Here is a 17,320-nt window from a genome sequence, read left to right on the forward strand (position 1 = left end):
GGGTTTCAGGCTCAGGAAATTAGTTGAGCCAAACCTGGAAGTGGGATCAAGGGTGAGGACACTCACTTGCTGGCAGAAGTGACAGAGAGAGGCCTACAGGAGGCAAAAAACAAAAAACAAACAAATACTCAAGTAAAGTACAGATACTCATAAAATGTACTTAAGTATAGTACTCAAGTAAATGAGTAAGTAACAAAGTACTGTTCACCACTGTTGGAAGCAGAGATTAAAAAGTACAAGTTAATAAAGAATATGTAATGGCAGTCTTTTTTTAAAGTTTAATATGCATACAATATGGTTTGGAAAGAAGAATTAATGATCAAATTGAATGTATAATTGAATTAAAGCATTTCTATTTGATTAATACAAGTCAGAATTGGGACAGTTTTATTTGGAAGATATACAGTAGCTAATGGTACTCCACAGGGCAGTGTCATTAGTTCAATACTCTTCTCAAGTATGATAAAGGATGTTTTTTTTCTCAAGTTAAGGATGATATTGAAAATTCATTGTTTGTTGATGATAGAGCCTTGTGGAAAAGAGGAAAGAATATTAATCATATTAAGAGGAAAATAAATGCTAATGCTCACTGGAAAGAGAAATGTTGACACAGATAAAAATGTAAAAAAAAAAGTCAAAGGACTGAACGAGGTACATTTGTCATGTTGGGAGAGAGAAACAGCCAAACAGAAGTGTTTTGCATGTACTGGTGGGGAAATAGCCAGAGACATTATGAGTGACACCACCCTTGATGTTTCCCTTTGTTACAGTTGATTTCTATACACTGGAAAAAAAAATTAAGCTACATAAATGGTTTGGAGACATTGGAGTATTGGTTAAAGAAAGACTGCAAACTTTATATCAAACAAATGTCCAAGTATATACTGATGATATATACTGATGGTCATTCTTTTTTCAGCTTCGTGTTCTTTACGGTCATTTACAGCCAAGCTGTAGTCAATGAGACCCTGTACAGGGTCAAGAATTTGAATATTGTGTTAAACTTTAGCCCTTTAGCAAAGCAGGCTCCGGAAAATGAAGAGATTATGGACATAAAACTCAGTAAATCAGAGGCAAAAGCAATAGTGAAAAGAAACATCACTAAAGAATGGCAGCACACCTGGGATACTGGAAAAACAGGACAGCATCTTTATTCAATACAACAAGAAGTTGGCACACCGAGGACGGCAAAAAGGAGCACATGAGAACAAGGTTGTGGATTGGACACACAATACTCAATAAACGACTTTATTTAATTAACAAACATCCTTCAGGTTTGTGTGAATTTTAATGCATGTCCTCCAGTTTGCTGGTCAGTTGTACCATCATGGCTGATTCCAGAACCTGTAGTCAACCTACACTTAATAACAACAAGACGAAGATATCAGAGGATATTGTACAGGAAGTAAAGGCCTGTCTGCACCATGAATGGAATGCACACTTATGGTTTTACACAGATGGATGAAAGGACCCAGAAAGTGAGAAGGTGGTGTTTGGTGTTTTCATACCAGCATTAGAATCAAAAGCAGAGATGATGGCAGTCTTATGGGCACTTAGATGGGTGGAGGACAATAGACCAGGCAATTCAGTCATGTGTAGTGGATCAGCAACAGTTTTAACAATAATATAAGGAACCAAAACCAAGTCCAGACCTGTTATACTGACAGATATCTATCAAACACAGAGGTAGGTTTTATTTAGGTTTCCAGCACATACAGGGGGTGAAGGGGAATGAGGAATCAGATTGCTTGGCTAAGAAAGCAGCTTAGGAGGAAAAGATAGAAACTGACTTGTAATTTGGGTTATCACAATACACTGAAATCATAAATATATCAGTAAAAGAAATGTGGCAGAGTACATGGGGACAGCAATACAGAGCACAGTGGAAAAAACAAAAAGCACTTTTACCTGCTATAGGAAAGATTCAGTTGTCATAAACAGGTTTAGGCTTGGGCACTGTGGGCTGAGTGTTGGTCTGGCTCTGACTGGGAAACACCCTGATGGCAAATGTGAGTGTGGAGGCACAGAGACTGTCAGTGTCCATTGTAAGAATTAGAATTAGAATTTCTACACAGCACTGGACTGTATGGGAGAATATTAAACAACTGTCAAAAGAACTTTGAACAGGAACAGTAGAGGGCAGCAATACGCCGCTGTAGTGTCTTTAGTCTAACTAATTCAAGGAAGAAGAAGAAGAAGACTCGTGTCTGATTGGCCCTCACCCTCTTGGCCACGCCTCAGAGCACTTGCGTAGAAGCACGGCGCACTTTTTGTTTATGTTTAAAGCGGAATCAACGGAATCCTCCTCGCTATATTCAGTAAGATCACGATGAGCTTTCTTGAAACAGCTCACGGTCATTATCAACGCTAGCCCTTTTTTTTGGAAGTTGCAGGTTAATGTCTAATAGAGGTGAGTTTTATCCAAATGTCCATAATAACCCGCTAGTTACTTTACCGGTTACAACAGTTAGCATAACAGATACACCATTCAGAGAAGTTAGTGAATACTGTTGGTCGGATAGCAGAAACTGTTGGTGCTCGTTTTACCCAAACTTAACGTTGGTCAGTCTGCCATTTATAACAGTTAGTAACTTAAGCGTTATTTGGATTAACTTGCTAGTCTAGTTAACGTTAATGGTAATGTTTGCGTTAATGTGGGTGACTAGACCCAGTCAAACAAACACACCACGAATCAAACTCATAAAACCTTCAAGTGTGTTAAACATGTCAGGGTTGCCAGGTCTGTGTGACAAACTCAGCCAAATACCAGAACTCAAAATATACCCCTGCCAAACCAAAGAGCTTTAGCTAGTTACATTTCTTTTACAGTCCAACAGAAATGCTACATTTACCACCTAGCGTTACTTTATATTGGAATAAACTGACACATAAATATTTATTGTGTCAGCATTCCAGGTCCAGTCTGTAAGATTCAAGGGGGTATTGGGAGAATATGGCAGAAATTTAATATAATATTCCTGTTTTTATTAGTGTATAATTATCTAAAAATAAAAATCCTTGTGTTTTCATTACCTCAAAACGTTTTTTTTTTCAAAGTCTGAGACAGTGGGGCTCCCCTCAGACATCCTGTTTACTTGATAGTTTAGCTTAGTGTTAATTCCTGGATGTCTATAGGGTCATGATTACTTTGTCTGATCCAGTACACAGCTGAGCCAATATAGCCTAATATTGCTGTTTGATATAGTTTCCAATTCTGGAAAAGTAGGACAACAGTAATATTATCTTTGTTCAGAGTTTTTTTTTAAACCAAATTTCACACACAGGTTAATCTGCATGATCTCTTTTTTGCTTGTTTGTTTTTAATCCATACATTTCATTAAATATTGTTTTAGTAAGAAAGAACAAAAACAAACTAAATAAATATACAGTACAACAACAAAAGTTGCCAGGTACTATATTATCCATAAATGTCAGTCTAACAGGCATATATTGTAGAATATGTACAGGGGTGTCTTTATACAGTCGCTTCATAATTTGAATCTAACTCAACAAGATTGGTGGAGTATACTGAAGGAGGAAGGTAAATTAAATTTTTTAAAACCATTTCAAACCGTGAAGATGGGGAGTCACCAACCACATTCCATATTCCAATAATATTTTATCCATTTCGTTCATCTTGTGATGTTTGTATCTTTTCTCAGTCCCAGATTTACCAAACCAGCAATTAAACTGGTAACACTTCAAAACTATCCCAGTTCTACAGGAATACCATAGACCTGAGAACTCTGATGTAGAAAAACTAACAGTGTTTGTTTTCTTTCAGGTTATTGATTTCGTCACACTCACAACTCTCGGTGTTCATCTGGTTATGTTACCTGTAAGGACTATGATGCCCAGAAAGGCTTCCAAGCGGTCTTCAGCTGCCGCATCAAAGATCAAAAATAAGATTCTCAGTGAGTCTGTCATTCAGTTGAACACATTTTACAGTCCAGCTCTGGGCCCACATTATACTGCAAGCTTTGTTGTTTGTTGTTCTTACATTTTCCAATGCAAGATAAAATGTTAAATTATACTCTTATCAATAATTAATACTGTGATGCTTCTTCCACACCAGACACCTCCTCCTTCTTCAAAGTCTCTTTGAAGAGCAACAATAAGGCCTTAGCTCTTGCTTTGGAGGTCCAGAAAGCAAGGAGCAGACAGCTGGAGAAGGAGATTATCTACCTCCAAAAACAAGTAGAGGCTCTGTGCTTTGAGCTGGCCACCAAGAAATACAAGCACCGGAAACTGGTTGGTTTGTTGTTTGCTTATAATTATTTAGAGTTATTGTAGTTAACATTAAGGCCTGTTTTGGGAGAATGCAATCATTTCTGACCATACACTGTAGCACATATTGGAAAATCTCGGAAATGTCCTGTTTGATTTGATGTATAATTGTGTTGTTTTTCTCGCACAGCTCCTCATCTTGAAAAACTTCCATAGCAGCACTCTGCAGTACTTTGACAGTATGACTGATCTATTCTCTGACAGTGTAAGAATTCCTCTCACTATATTAACAGTATTAACACTTGCTGTTTTTTAGATGTTTGAAACCAAGGGGTGGACACATGAACAAAATTAGCACAGCAATATTTTATATCCATATTTAACAGTATTTGCTGAAACATAGAGACAAAAGAGACATCAGAGCTGTGAGCCACAATATCTGACTGAGAATTTTCTCCCAATAGTATTATAAGTGAGGTGTCACAGTACCAGAATTTAAAACTTCGATTCAATACTAGTATTGTTAAAAAAAAGCTATACCTCTTTAATATCAGGGCATACAGGAAAAAGTCCTAGGCAAACACATTTAGAAAAAAAAACATAACACAGTGCTGATACAGAATAAGTCACACTGTCTGGTTTTGCTAAGCCAGAGTTCAGGCAGGATAATAAATCCTGAACTGAGGTCTTGAATGAGCACTTAGGTGATTTGTTATTGCTTTGATACTTTCAATATTCTATTGTTTTAGTGTGTACTTCTCTTCTTGTTGCTAGTGAGGACCAGGCAATTTTTTTATACAGTATAAAATGATGAGTATAGGATAGGAGTATAGGACAATATTTATCTCCTGAAATGAAACAGACCACAATAGTAAACTGCATTATGTTGTATTGTAGTACAATGAGCAGCGTGTGAGAACAGGATATGTTAATAGTACAGTATAGACGTGACAATTTCACAATGGTTTTCCTTCCTCAAGAGAAAAACATACTGTATTCTGATATAGGAAACCGTATTTTATCTTCAGTTTTGTGTTCCACACTGGGTTTAATAGCCAGACTGTTGTCCAACCAAATTCATACTCATTTATAAGATTGAACGATGGCAGTAGAAAATGCTTAGCCATATTAAAACTAACAAGCCATAATCTGTGATTGTGACTGTTTTTTATCACACACAGGATCTTCCTAAACTACCTGAAGAAGGAAAGATCTTACCTGGTGACATCAACAAAGAAAATCTTGTGGTTGGAAGGTGAGCAAATACTGTATTCTGACTGTAATAATACTGTACTTTGTACAAAGAACAATTTTTGATTTAGGCAGCTGTGAATGACATCTGCTTTTTCTGTCTTGTTGTCTTGCTTTTTCTCTATCCCCTATCAGTCTTACAGATGAGTTGCCACCTCAGCCAGAAATTTCAGGGGCTTTGTTGTGTCCTCTCCAAAAAGTAACAGCAGACTTGCCTGAAAAAAACATCTGTGTAAATGGCTTCGATATCCAGAAGGCCCCCCAAAACTCCACTGATACTTGCAATGGTAGGGAGCTTTAGAATTTTTGGTGTTACTTATCATTAATCATTTTAAGTTGCAGTTAAAGGGATAGTTGTTCAGTTGTTTAAAGTGAAGTTGTATGTGTATCCATAGTCAGTGTATTGCCTACAGTATATGGTGATTAAAGGCTAAAACACCACAGGTGGACACCACGTGTCAAAACAGCCAACCCCAATATTTTCTATGGACAGACCCCACACCGCTGGCGGCAGGCATGGGCCTGCGTGCGTCGCCATGCCTGCACATGGGACTTCATGGGACAAAATTCTGGTTCACCTCGAGAAACAGCTGTCCAGTGCTTCAATACAATGCTGGCTCAACTAGAGACATTATTTACTGTGTTTGTTGGTTTTCACTGTAGTTTCAACTGTTTCTCCAGTGCTGCAGCTCCTCTCTCTGCCTGCAGCCTCCTCCAGCCTGTCTCCTCTGCAGCTCTTCTCTCCCTCTGCTTGCATGGCAGATCAACTTCTTCTTCTCATCTCTGTCTCTTGTGTGTAGAAGAATGGAGAGACTGGAGCCTCTTTACAGACACTTGTGCTGTTTGTCTTGAGTCAGCTTGACTCAGCTCGTCAGCCCCGCTCAGCAGGGATTCACATCTCAGTGCTGCCTAGGTGTGTGTCTGACACTGAACGTTTCACTTCCTATAAATTCTTCAACATAAAAGTCCCCTATTGTTTTGTTATGTAAAAGCTTTTATTATGAAGCAGCAAACTCAGAAAGTGTTGTTTTCTGCAGCAGTAGCTGAACACGAACATGAAGAAACGGTAAAATAAAGCAGAAACTTGAAAGTGCACAAAGCGATACAGGAAAGAAACTAAAATTCAAACCACAGAAATCAGTTTAGAAGCTGCAAATTACTGAGAGCTGAGCACACAGGAACTTCTACAGACCACTGTGTCTCTACTCTCCTCTACAGACAGGAGCTCTGTTTGACAACACATGCTTGTTTGAGGGGAGAGATGGAGGGTCGGAGATGCTGAGGTCGAGACATATCCCAAGCCCAGCATCCTGGACGAGCGTGACATGTCGCTGTGCTTCCCATGTGTGTTCGTGATGACACATGACATGCGTCACATGATGCGCTGCGCTGCTGCACCGGTAGTGTGTTTTAGCTTCAACATTCCCCAAGTTTGGAGAAGCAGCAGGAGTAGTAAGCTAAGCAATGTACTGCTGTTTCAGCAGCTGCTTAAGGTTCACCAGCAAAACATTTTTTTAGCCAACCTAAAATAATCTATCACTTTAAGTGTACGCTATATTCAGAATATTTTTACTGCTGTATCTTGTCATCAGACAGCCTTAAATGGGTCTTGAATATTTTAGGTGTTTTTTAGGCTGCTGATCCTGTCCACACCAGTACATTGCTTAGTTTCCTACACCAGGACTCCTGCTGGTTCTCTAAACTGGGGATGTGCCAACCGCCATCTACTGTAGGTTATACTCTGACTATGGTTATCTCATACAACCCCTCTTCAAAAAACTATCCCCTTAACTGCCTGAGATACTGGTGTAGGGTTCACTGTAAACAGTAATTTAATTATTTTTCACAGATAACACAGATGCTGAGGGACTGTATTCAAGCCAGTGTATACAGTCTCCCCAGACAGAAACACACCATCCATCCAGCAGCCTAAGAGATGAAGTGGAGAGGCTGTCAATGATGTACTCTCAATCTGGGTTTGATATGAAGTCATCCCCATGTCTTCTGAAGAGTCAAACCCCTTCATTTGTGAGCACATTTGAAACACCCAAACCATCTCTTTCTGATGATGCTAACCTTCCAAGTAGCTCAGTCATGGAAACTGAACCAGAACACGGTCACAAACAAGAGAAGACTGTGTTTTTCAACACAACAATGGAGATGACTGTAAGTAACGCTGCTGAAATTGACAGTGTGGAAACCGAGGCAAAAAAAACAAGCCGCTCTGGCAGGGTGAAAGACAAGAAAAATACAGATCCACAAGTGAAGACCTCTGCAGATTCTAGGTTGAGTGAGGTTCAGAGTGCTCCCACTGGCTCTGTGTTACAGACAGATGATCACAAACTAGTGGATATTAGAGACCCAGAGGTTGAGTTTCAGTCACCCAAAACACAGTGTAGAAGTGTTATGACATCTCTCATTCCCAAATTCAGCAAGTCAAAAACTGGCAACCATTGTAAAAGAACAAAGGACAAATTCAAATTCAACGAGCAAACAAAGCAAAAAACAGAGTCCTGTGACATTGTCTCACCATACCTGGATGATCATCTAATTGATCCTGAAATAAAATTATCAAAAGCAGCTGAAAGTGTAAAATTACTACCACAGAGAGTTACTGCAGAAGAAGCAAGGTCCACAATCACCTACAGAAGGTCTAGGACTAAAGAAAGGAGGGTGTCCTCAGTTAACAGGAAAATGATTGTCCCTTTGTCTTTACCATTGCATGAAAGTGAAAGCAGGGAACAGGTAAATGATATAGTGGAAAAAGAACTGGGAAGTCACAAATCAAGATGCAGAGGGACCTTTGTTATCTCAGTGGCCAGAGACAGTACCTCATTGAACATAGCATCACCAGGGGTTGGTGCTGTAGAGCAGGACCTAATTCCTTCAGTGAGATCCTCCATCTGTGAGGCAAAAGAACCGTCAACACTCACAGATGCAGGTGCCATTCGGCAATATTCAGAATCAAATCCATCCAGGCACAGTGATGAACCCTTTGACAAGGAAACACCGAGCTCTTCTAAGCGTCCTTGGCTGGCCACTCAGGAGTCAGGAAGTCCCCAAGATGATTTGAGTAGCAACGATAACCATGATGTACTGCTGCTGGCCCAAGGCTTCACGTCAGGAACAGAGCTTCAGAAACCGAAAAAAGCCAGGAGAGAAGAAATGAGTCAATCCAGAAAGAAGAAAGCTGTGCAGAGGGAAGAGTGTGTTGATCATTTAAATGACAGGAAAAAGGACAAACGAAACAGCTGTAGCAACAAAGGATTTAGATCTAAGGGCAAAGCATGTTATCTTGGGCACGACATTGATGATCCTGAAAGAAATAACAAACGATGCAATGACTTACAAGTGGCAGACTCACTTTCTTACATCAGTGAAAAGGAAGACATCTTTGAAACCAGAAATCCAAGAGAGACATTTGTTGTCTACAGGAGGAAAACTCAAACTCAAGACAATGTTTCACTAAACAACCAAAGGACAACTGATGTGTCATATGCGTCCAGTCACATCATGGACACTAGTGATGAGGCAGTTCATCAGAATTCGGGAGACCTGCTGACAGATGAGATGCCACCGTGGCTGGCTGTAGACATCAGCACAGCAGACACTGAGGTGGGCTCATTAATCAACACTCCCTGGAGGGAGACATCATGCAGGGAAGCAGCGATTGAGGAGTCTTCTGCTGTAACAACTGAAGCCTCTCCAGGTGAGATATCCATTAGTGTCTTTTTAATGAAATATCTACCTTGATACACATTCAAACTCCAGCTTTTAGGCCCTGTTTGTGCCAGGTATACTTAAGTGATCTGATCACAAGAGGAGCATGTCAGTTCACACCTGGCAGAAGGGGTGTCCATCTGCTCTGTCTCAAGTTCTTTCAGTGAATTACAGAGTTTGGGCAGATAGTGGTGCTTGTTGCTTAAGTAACTGGTTACTAGCTGCCATTTATGATTGTCCAATAGTCTGCAACATTATTTTAAGCCATTTTCTTAATTATACATGGATATTAAAGTAAATAGAAAATTTAAAACTGCCGAAAAATGTTAGATGACGCATGGTTTGACAGTTAACATTAACATAACATCAATGGTGCTGAATTTGCTTTTTACATAAGAGTGATGAAATAACATAGAAAATCAATTATGAGTTACTTCTACCATCAGAAACATTTTCTGTGCATTGATAAACATAAAGAGTAAATAAACCCCACCAAACCAATTTTTTCAGCATGTATAAGATCCAACTAAAACTATACTATATACACCATTTATATGGTTGTGTTGTTGATTGATTCATGTCCAAATCTTAACAGTGCAAAGTGTTTGAATTCTTCATGTTGTGTTATAAATATGCACAGCGACTGCCCTCTACTGGTTGAAAGCCAGCTATTGGAGTTTGATTTTGAGACTGGTTGATCTGGAGGCAGGTGACGTATTCTATTGTTTCTCAACCCTGGTCCTCAGGGACCCGTGCCCTGCATGTTTTAGATGTTCCCCTGCTCCACCACACCTGATTTTAAATGGTCAGGTTGTTGTCAGGCTTCCGCAGAGGTTTGATGGCCCAGAGGCAGGTCACAAGAGATTGTATTTGGGTCACCAAATCAATAAAATACCATGGAAGAAATTCTGCAAATGATGACTTATATCTGCAGTACACCTAATATGTGTATGTTGTTTTACTGATGAGAGGAAAAAATTAGAGCCTGTTAATTCTGCCTACATGCACATTTATTTCATTTGTGAAGAAGCTAAAATGTCCTGTATTGTTTTCCTAATGGGAGGACATAACAACAATGATATGGCCTGTTAAATCAGCTTGATGCATTTGTCATTTATAAAGTATTTAACATTTGTGTTTGTTTTCAATAATACGTGCCAGTATAATATAAGGTGATGCACAAATGAATGATAAATAAATGCTCAGGACTGTTCATTTATGCACACATTAAATCTTCCCTCAATTTATTGATAAGACCTGTTGTGAATTGGGTTGCGATGGTGTGGATTGATAATTCCATGATAAACAGCGAGGCTTCGGCTCCGCATTGAAGTTAGTTTTAAGTTGGATCCACAAGTAAAGGCCAAAACATACTAAAGGCTTCTGCTGTGCGCGTTTTGAAGTACACCTGTTGTTCTAAATGGCAGAAGACGCACTGAAAGCATTTTGACATGCATCAAACTTGCTTGACGCTCCCACTCCGTACTTGTTTTGATTTTGGAGCGTCAAATGAAGACCAGAGCTTTTTTTTTTTCTCTGCACCTGCAATATGTGTTTGGGTAGAGTTAATTGGAATGAAAAAGCCATGGACGTGTCGAGTGAGTGCTGATGGAACTGTATCTCAACTTGAAACCAGTTAACAGAAAGGCAGGTCCACTGCAAAGAGAGAGGGAAGGAGAGAGACATGGACAGATGTCCCAATTTGATATAACTTTTTGTGATTGTGAATCATAATGTTTCTATACACTTCTGTGGTGTGTAATTTTTTTTTAGTCCGATTAATGTACTTTTAAATACTGAATTACTCTACATCGATTAATTATAAATGTGAGGGAGAGAGGCAGCAGTGAGGAGGGATGGAGAGAGCGTGTGTGAAGTGCAGACTAATCATGAATCTTAATGTTACTGTACAGTTCTGTGGTGTATACACTACAGACTAAAATGTCTCAGTAACAGACAGACAAAACGCTGTAAGCCATGATGAAGTGTCTGGACTTTGTCTGTCATTATCTCCTCAGTGTGTGTTGGTGTGCAGTTTGTTGTGGTCCAAAACTTCCTCACTGATGTAAATTATCCTGCTGCCTTACTACAAAAACATTAATATAATAAAATAGTATAATAGCCATTATATAGACAGGCCTGAGAAAAGGTGAGGATTTTTCTCCTCAGAGGACAGTATTTTATTAAACAAATAAACTATTATTAACAATAATGATGGTGAATAAATAATCAGATACATAGAAATAGTGATCTTTTCCTAAAATACTGCTGGTTCTGTAGTGTTGGAATTTTAAATCTGAAGCCTGCAGTGCACCATAGAAGCTGCCCCACAGACAACGGAGAGCCACTAACAGTTAACTCAGCTAGAAAAAAAAAGGCAAACTTTTACAAAGGACAGTCTGAAAGCACTTGCTCGTGGGTGTTTAGCTTTAACAGTGCTGCCTCTGACCACCAGCTATTGCACCTCACATACTACAGAACCACAAGGCCACACCCAAATATTAGTTGCAGTTAGAACAAGGAGTGGTACAAGGATGGTATTGAAAATCAGACTTTTGGGTTATCTATCATAATACCTTGTTGGCTAACTAAAGACTGTGACCAAATTTGTGAAAGAAGCCTAAATTAAAAAAAAAGGGTTTAAATGCAACTTTAATCTGATTTAATGTGTGTTACAGCAGGAAGAGTCTTAACATCACTGACCAACACCATTGCAACTTCAGACTGTGAAAACAGAGGGAGAACCAGGAGACGTGGAGGTGTGGTCAATTATAAGGAGCCGGCCCTCAACAGGTGAGGACACCTTGTCCATGAACTGTGGCCACAACCCTTTTTCAGTACTGATTATATCAGAAAACAGCAGTGAGTAATTACTTGTATTTATTTTTACAACAGCAAAATGAGGCGTGGAGATAAATTCACTGACAACATGTTTCTGAGCTCTCCGGTGTTTAAGGATGGCAAGAAAAAGAGAGCAAGAAAAGTGGGGACGAAGACTGCAACCAACACACAGGAAAGATGTGTTTTGATGGACTGACTTTGTGTTGTGTTTGTTTGCCTGCATGGTGCGTCTGCATGTTCTGATAACTGTTGTTCTACTTATTTCCCAGTGATGTGTGGTTGGTAATTCTTTTAGAGACTGACAGGAGGTTGGTCATATATTATTCACTACAGGCCTGAGAAGTCTGTTCCACATTGTAAAAGACTGTTCCCAAGTCAGGAGGCAAAAATAGTCTAGCATGACTGCAGCTAACCGGTATGTTTTTTGTCATTATGTAAACTTAAAGTTGGTTAGCTGTTGTTCATTGACAGTTAACAGTCATACCAAATTGTGTGATGAGTACAGGTTTTTGCATGATGATTTTTTTTTTGTCTGCCCAATAAAGTGTTACTGCACAGGAGAGATTGATTCCGTTTTGGATCTTTTGCATATGAGCATACTGCATATAAGAATGTATTTTTAAGGTGGCTGGGAAGTACCGCATAGCTGTCTCATCTCATGAAATGAGATGAACCCCTTATTCTTGCCTCTTTTGCTGCCAGCACATCACTTGTTTTCAGTCAGTTTCCACCTTACTAATTTCTAGTCAAAATCCTGGTAATGAATATGATACTGCACTTAACAAGTAAGAAAATATTGCCATGTCTTCCTGTTTGCTTGGGTTTTCTGTTTTCTTGTTTTCTCATCCTACATGAGAGGAATTCCTTCAGAAAATGGAGGCATGGCAGCTGAAAAGAGATGTTGAGACCCTTATGTGAGTGGACTTAAAAATCCCAGAGAACATTGAAAAGCGTAACGTGAAGCATAAATGACAACTGATCAGTGGTGATTACATCAGGCAGGTCCCCATGCCAAGTTGACTTGGCCCAAATCTTCACTGTAGATCCTTTGCTTGGAGCCACATTCACTTGCCTGTGCTCACCGTTGTCTAAAGCCCCAATATGCCAAGTTGATTGAAATACGTTATTCACACCATGTTTTTATTCAGAAAAAACTACACTGACTGTACATGTGCGCTTGCACGCCGTCTGAACTGGGTGTGTGGTGTGACAATGCACACACTAGTGAACGTCATGTTGGGGTTTTAGGAGACTTAAAAGTACACCAGAAGAGCAGTATAGAGGCATTTTATGTTTTGTTTTTGTTTTTTCCCATTGTTTTTTTTCATTTGAAAACTGGTCATCATTCACTTCTATTGTTTGTGAGATTCTGCAACCCTACTTTCCTGTGAAATTCCAGCAGTGTTTTATGGACTGAAAAACTAAACCTGGCCTTCGATCAGCATGAGTGTGAATAGATAATGACTGAATTATTATTTTTGGGTGAACTATCATTTTAAGTGCAAATTTGAGGTACTTGTACTTATTTACACTTTATGTAATTTTCTACTTGTACACCACTACATGTCAGAGGCAAACTTTGTAATGTTTTACTCAACTACATTTGTCCAACAGCTTTAGCTACTTGTTACTTTTTAGATTCCTTTTAGAAACCATGCCTGTCTAACAAACCCCTAACCCTGTCTCCAGAAGACTTGATTTTAAATGTTGGTGATAAACTGAAGGATGAAGTGTTCCATTATGAGTTGAGAAGATTATCTTACTTCTTAAGCTAAATGAACTTTTTAAAGGCCTTCTTGGATCACTTGAAAAATGCATTATCACAAACATGAAAACATGCTGCTTTTCCTAACAACATGAAAAGTTGACTTTTCAGAGATATGTGGTTCTCACAGGACAGCGACAATACAAACATGGTCCTATAGAATTTGATTCATTATAGAGTTTGTACAATAAATCATAGCCAGCTCTGAGTATTTCAATGCCCAAGGTAAGAGTAGATAATTAGATAATAATAATAATAAAATAAATAGTAACTAACATTTGTCAAGTCAACTGGCAAAGTCATTAGTGTAGCCTGTATTTATGGGCTAATATATGCCAATACCACAATACAACAACCTACTATAACATGGGGAATTTTACAACAGCGAATCAGATCACAGGGAGTTTTACAACAGCCAATTACAAAACAGTGGGGTTTTGCAACAGCAAATAACAACACAGGGGGATTTAACAACAGCCAATCACAGTACAGGTGGTTTATACAACAGCCAATCACAACATGGAATTTTACCAGTTACAGCACAGGGGAGTTTTATAACAGTCTAACAGGTTTTACAAATTTTTTGCGCATAAATTACCAAATAAATAAATAATACTATAATATTACAGTAAAATGATGCATATTTTTAGAATACTCTGCTTATTTAGACAAGAAAAAGTCTCTTCTTCTCCTCTTGGTCACAGGATTCACATCTTCCTGAATCGTGCTTCTTTACTTTGAAAAATGTGCTTTTGAGTCCCGTATGACCGAATCATAGCCTTGATATTGCGGTTTCCTCTCTGCTGGATCTGGATCTCGCTGTCCTTCTCAACACACCACTTTTCTTTGAATTCTGTAAAACCATCTTCCTGTTCTCTCCTCTTCCCGCCACTTTTGCCACCTTTCTTTTAACTTAATTGTGGTCTTAATTTCTGTTTTACTCAAGGGAACTGTCATGTCAATATGCTTCATCCATGTAGCTTCCATTGCACATGTGTTTGCTGTTTCATTACCTCTGATTCCTATATGAGCTGGCATCCATACAAATGTTATGCTTAGTCCTATCATTTGAATTCTGTATAGTGTTTGCTGTATTTGTAGGGAAACATCTGGACTGCTGTTTGAATGGCTGTATTTCACACTGATTAATGATGAACTGGAGTCAAAGGTCTCACATAATCATAGCAGTTATTTTCTATGTAAGCCTTTACTAGCTCTGGATGTAAAGTAAATACCTTTTCTTTGTTCTTTTTGTAAGTAATGTGAGGTCAACAATAGGTTCAAGAAGTATCCGAGGCTGTATAATTGAGACTGAGATAATTGAGACTTTTGGACTGATGTTTATTTCAATTATCTCTGGGTGCTTCTAGCTCAATTGTCAATCTCTCAATCCAAAACTTTTTGCTTCTCTCCTCTCCTTTTTCCAACAGGGCTTCAGTGCATCTTGTTTTGGATGGTCTTCATTATGTTTTTCTAGTTAACCCAGTAACTTAAAGCTAGCTGTTCTCACCTTAGTTCCAGTGGCATTTCTCCCATTCCTACTTGTTGAGCTGATCAGGGGTGAAAATAACTAATTACAAATACTTAAGTTACTGTAATTAAGTAGTTTTCTTTAGGTACTTGTACTCTTATGTGTAGATTTTCAGATCTGTAGCTTTACTTATATTTAAGAATTCATTTCACCATGTAATCTATTTAGTTACTTTCAAAATGAGAAATGAGTACAAGCTGAATTAATATCCAAACCTTTCATCTCCATTTCTGAAGCCAGTCAGGGTATCTGATCACAAGTCGGCTGATGAAAATTTCACTGCAGTAGCACAGGTTTGGAGTAATCAGCAGTGAGAATTTAACCAATTCAAATGGCATCCAATAATATTTAATCAGTAGTTTAGAAATGGCAGTAATTGCACCTCATTTGACATTGTTTTGTCTGGCAGAACCATTTGCTGAATACTAAAGCTTGGAAAAAAAAAAAAAAAAAAAGAAGAAAAATTAGGAAAAAGTTTTAAAAAGTATGTGTTTTGTATGTTATTAATGATTAATCAATTGTTAGCATTTTCATCTATCGGTTAAGGAAACACTAAACTAATTTAGACTGAAGACAGAAAGCTTTTGCCTAAATGTCTGCCATTGATTATGTTAAACATCAGCAGTTAAAAAGAAACTAATATTCTGTGTAGTTCCCGAGGCAAATACTTTGTAGTTACTTCAGTATTTTTCTAATATCAGTAGTTTTTCTTGTCATTGAGTAATATTTTAGTAATGTAATAGTACTCTTTCCACCCCTGGTGCTGATGTCTATGATAAATAATAACAAAGGATCACGACACTGCCGTCCTGAATAACACTTCCCTCTGCTTACTTGAATCAGTCTTCCATATAAAAGGATTCATGGGCCTCTGACCCCTAATTCACTGAATTGCATTAATAATTCTTCCCTCCACACTCTTAGTATATCTGTCACCTCCGATCATAGTGCAAGAAAAGCGTCAGTACGCTGTTTTCCTTATAAGGTCAAATGGGCGGACCTGAGGGTGACGTGTAGGGTCAAAGGTAATTTTGTACGTCGGCGTGGTGGTTTGGCGCCAGCAATTTCGCGGGGTGAAAGCACAAGGAAAAGCTCACCAGGAGGAGGAAGTTCGAATATTTAACATAAAGACTGGGGTACAGTGTCACACACACATCACGGAGTGAACCGGGCGGCCGGTGTGTGTGCTGGCTTTCATGCTGTGTCTGTCGCATTTCGTCCTGAACTCGGAGGTGAGCAGTGTCTCAGTGCGCTCGCTCAGCGGTGGACGGATGCTGTGTGTTGTGTGTGTAAATATCTGTTCGTTAGCGCTGTTTATTAGCTTGTCGGCGGGTCTAATAAACGAGCAGCTGTCAGCTGGCATGTGAGGCAGTGTTACCGCGGTGTAACGAGACGTAGAGTCCGTTTTTGTGAGCAGTAAACTAACTAAACTAACTGCTAACTTCGCTAGAGACTCGACAGGCAGCCTGCTAGCGCTGCTAACTTGTTAAAGCTAGTTAACGTTAGCAGGCTGCCCGTTATTCCTCCGCATGAGAGGTTCATGCTGTCGCATAAGATGCGTTCAATGATTTGCCGCCTGTGTCGTAAACTTTCTGAATGTTTCATGTGTTGAGTGTATTCAGTGAGTCCAGCAGTGTTTTTTTACGGCAGGACACTGACAGACTCGTTGTGGTTCCTCCTGGTTGCAAAATCCGACTTCTGGCCTCTGGTCGCATTTAGCTCGTTTAGCACACACACTGATGGTATTTACATTGTCAGCTAATCGTAACATAGATTTAATCTTTGTCTTCATCTTCCAATGTTTACAGCTCTGGATACTGTGGAGAGTGAACGCAGCTTCACATAAATCTCATTGAGGTATGTCCATGCATGGGATCTGTCCTTGTTTATTACTACTCATCATGACAGCTCTTTGTCTTGTCAGTGGAGAAAATCTTATGTATATTACTGAGTGTTTATAAGAAGAAACAAATCATGCTTAATCA

General features: G+C 39.0%; 2 protein-coding genes across 4 annotated transcripts in view; both read left to right on the forward strand.

Moving 5' to 3' along the window:
- Nucleotides 1-3,788: 3,788 nt before the first annotated feature.
- sgo2 (shugoshin 2) lies at nucleotides 3,789-12,599 on the forward strand. Its single transcript, XM_084723966.1, has 8 exons — nucleotides 3,789-3,914; nucleotides 4,076-4,251; nucleotides 4,418-4,492; nucleotides 5,409-5,482; nucleotides 5,614-5,765; nucleotides 7,328-9,187; nucleotides 11,877-11,991; nucleotides 12,094-12,599. The coding sequence occupies exons 1-8, from the start codon at nucleotides 3,830-3,832 to the stop codon at nucleotides 12,233-12,235; spliced, it is 2,679 nt and encodes an 892-aa protein (XP_084580092.1). The 5' UTR covers nucleotides 3,789-3,829; the 3' UTR covers nucleotides 12,236-12,599.
- A 3,779-nt stretch (nucleotides 12,600-16,378) lies between these two features.
- The window catches only part of rif1 (replication timing regulatory factor 1), a 31,506-nt gene continuing 30,564 nt past the window's right edge, over nucleotides 16,379-17,320 (forward strand). For 2 of the 3 annotated variants that reach the window (XM_084724437.1, XM_084724439.1), the window contains exons 1-2: nucleotides 16,380-16,567; nucleotides 17,144-17,192. The gene's annotated coding sequence lies outside the window, so the exon portion shown is untranslated. Of the gene's footprint in view, nucleotides 16,568-17,143; nucleotides 17,193-17,320 lie in introns of all 3 variants that reach the window. The other variant, XM_084724440.1, reaches the window with a different exon arrangement.

The sequence above is a fragment of the Lutjanus erythropterus genome, chromosome 8 (genome assembly GCF_056507025.1).
Source record: "Lutjanus erythropterus isolate fLutEry1 chromosome 8, fLutEry1.hap2, whole genome shotgun sequence".
NCBI classification, from domain to species: Eukaryota; Metazoa; Chordata; class Actinopteri; order Lutjaniformes; family Lutjanidae; genus Lutjanus; species Lutjanus erythropterus.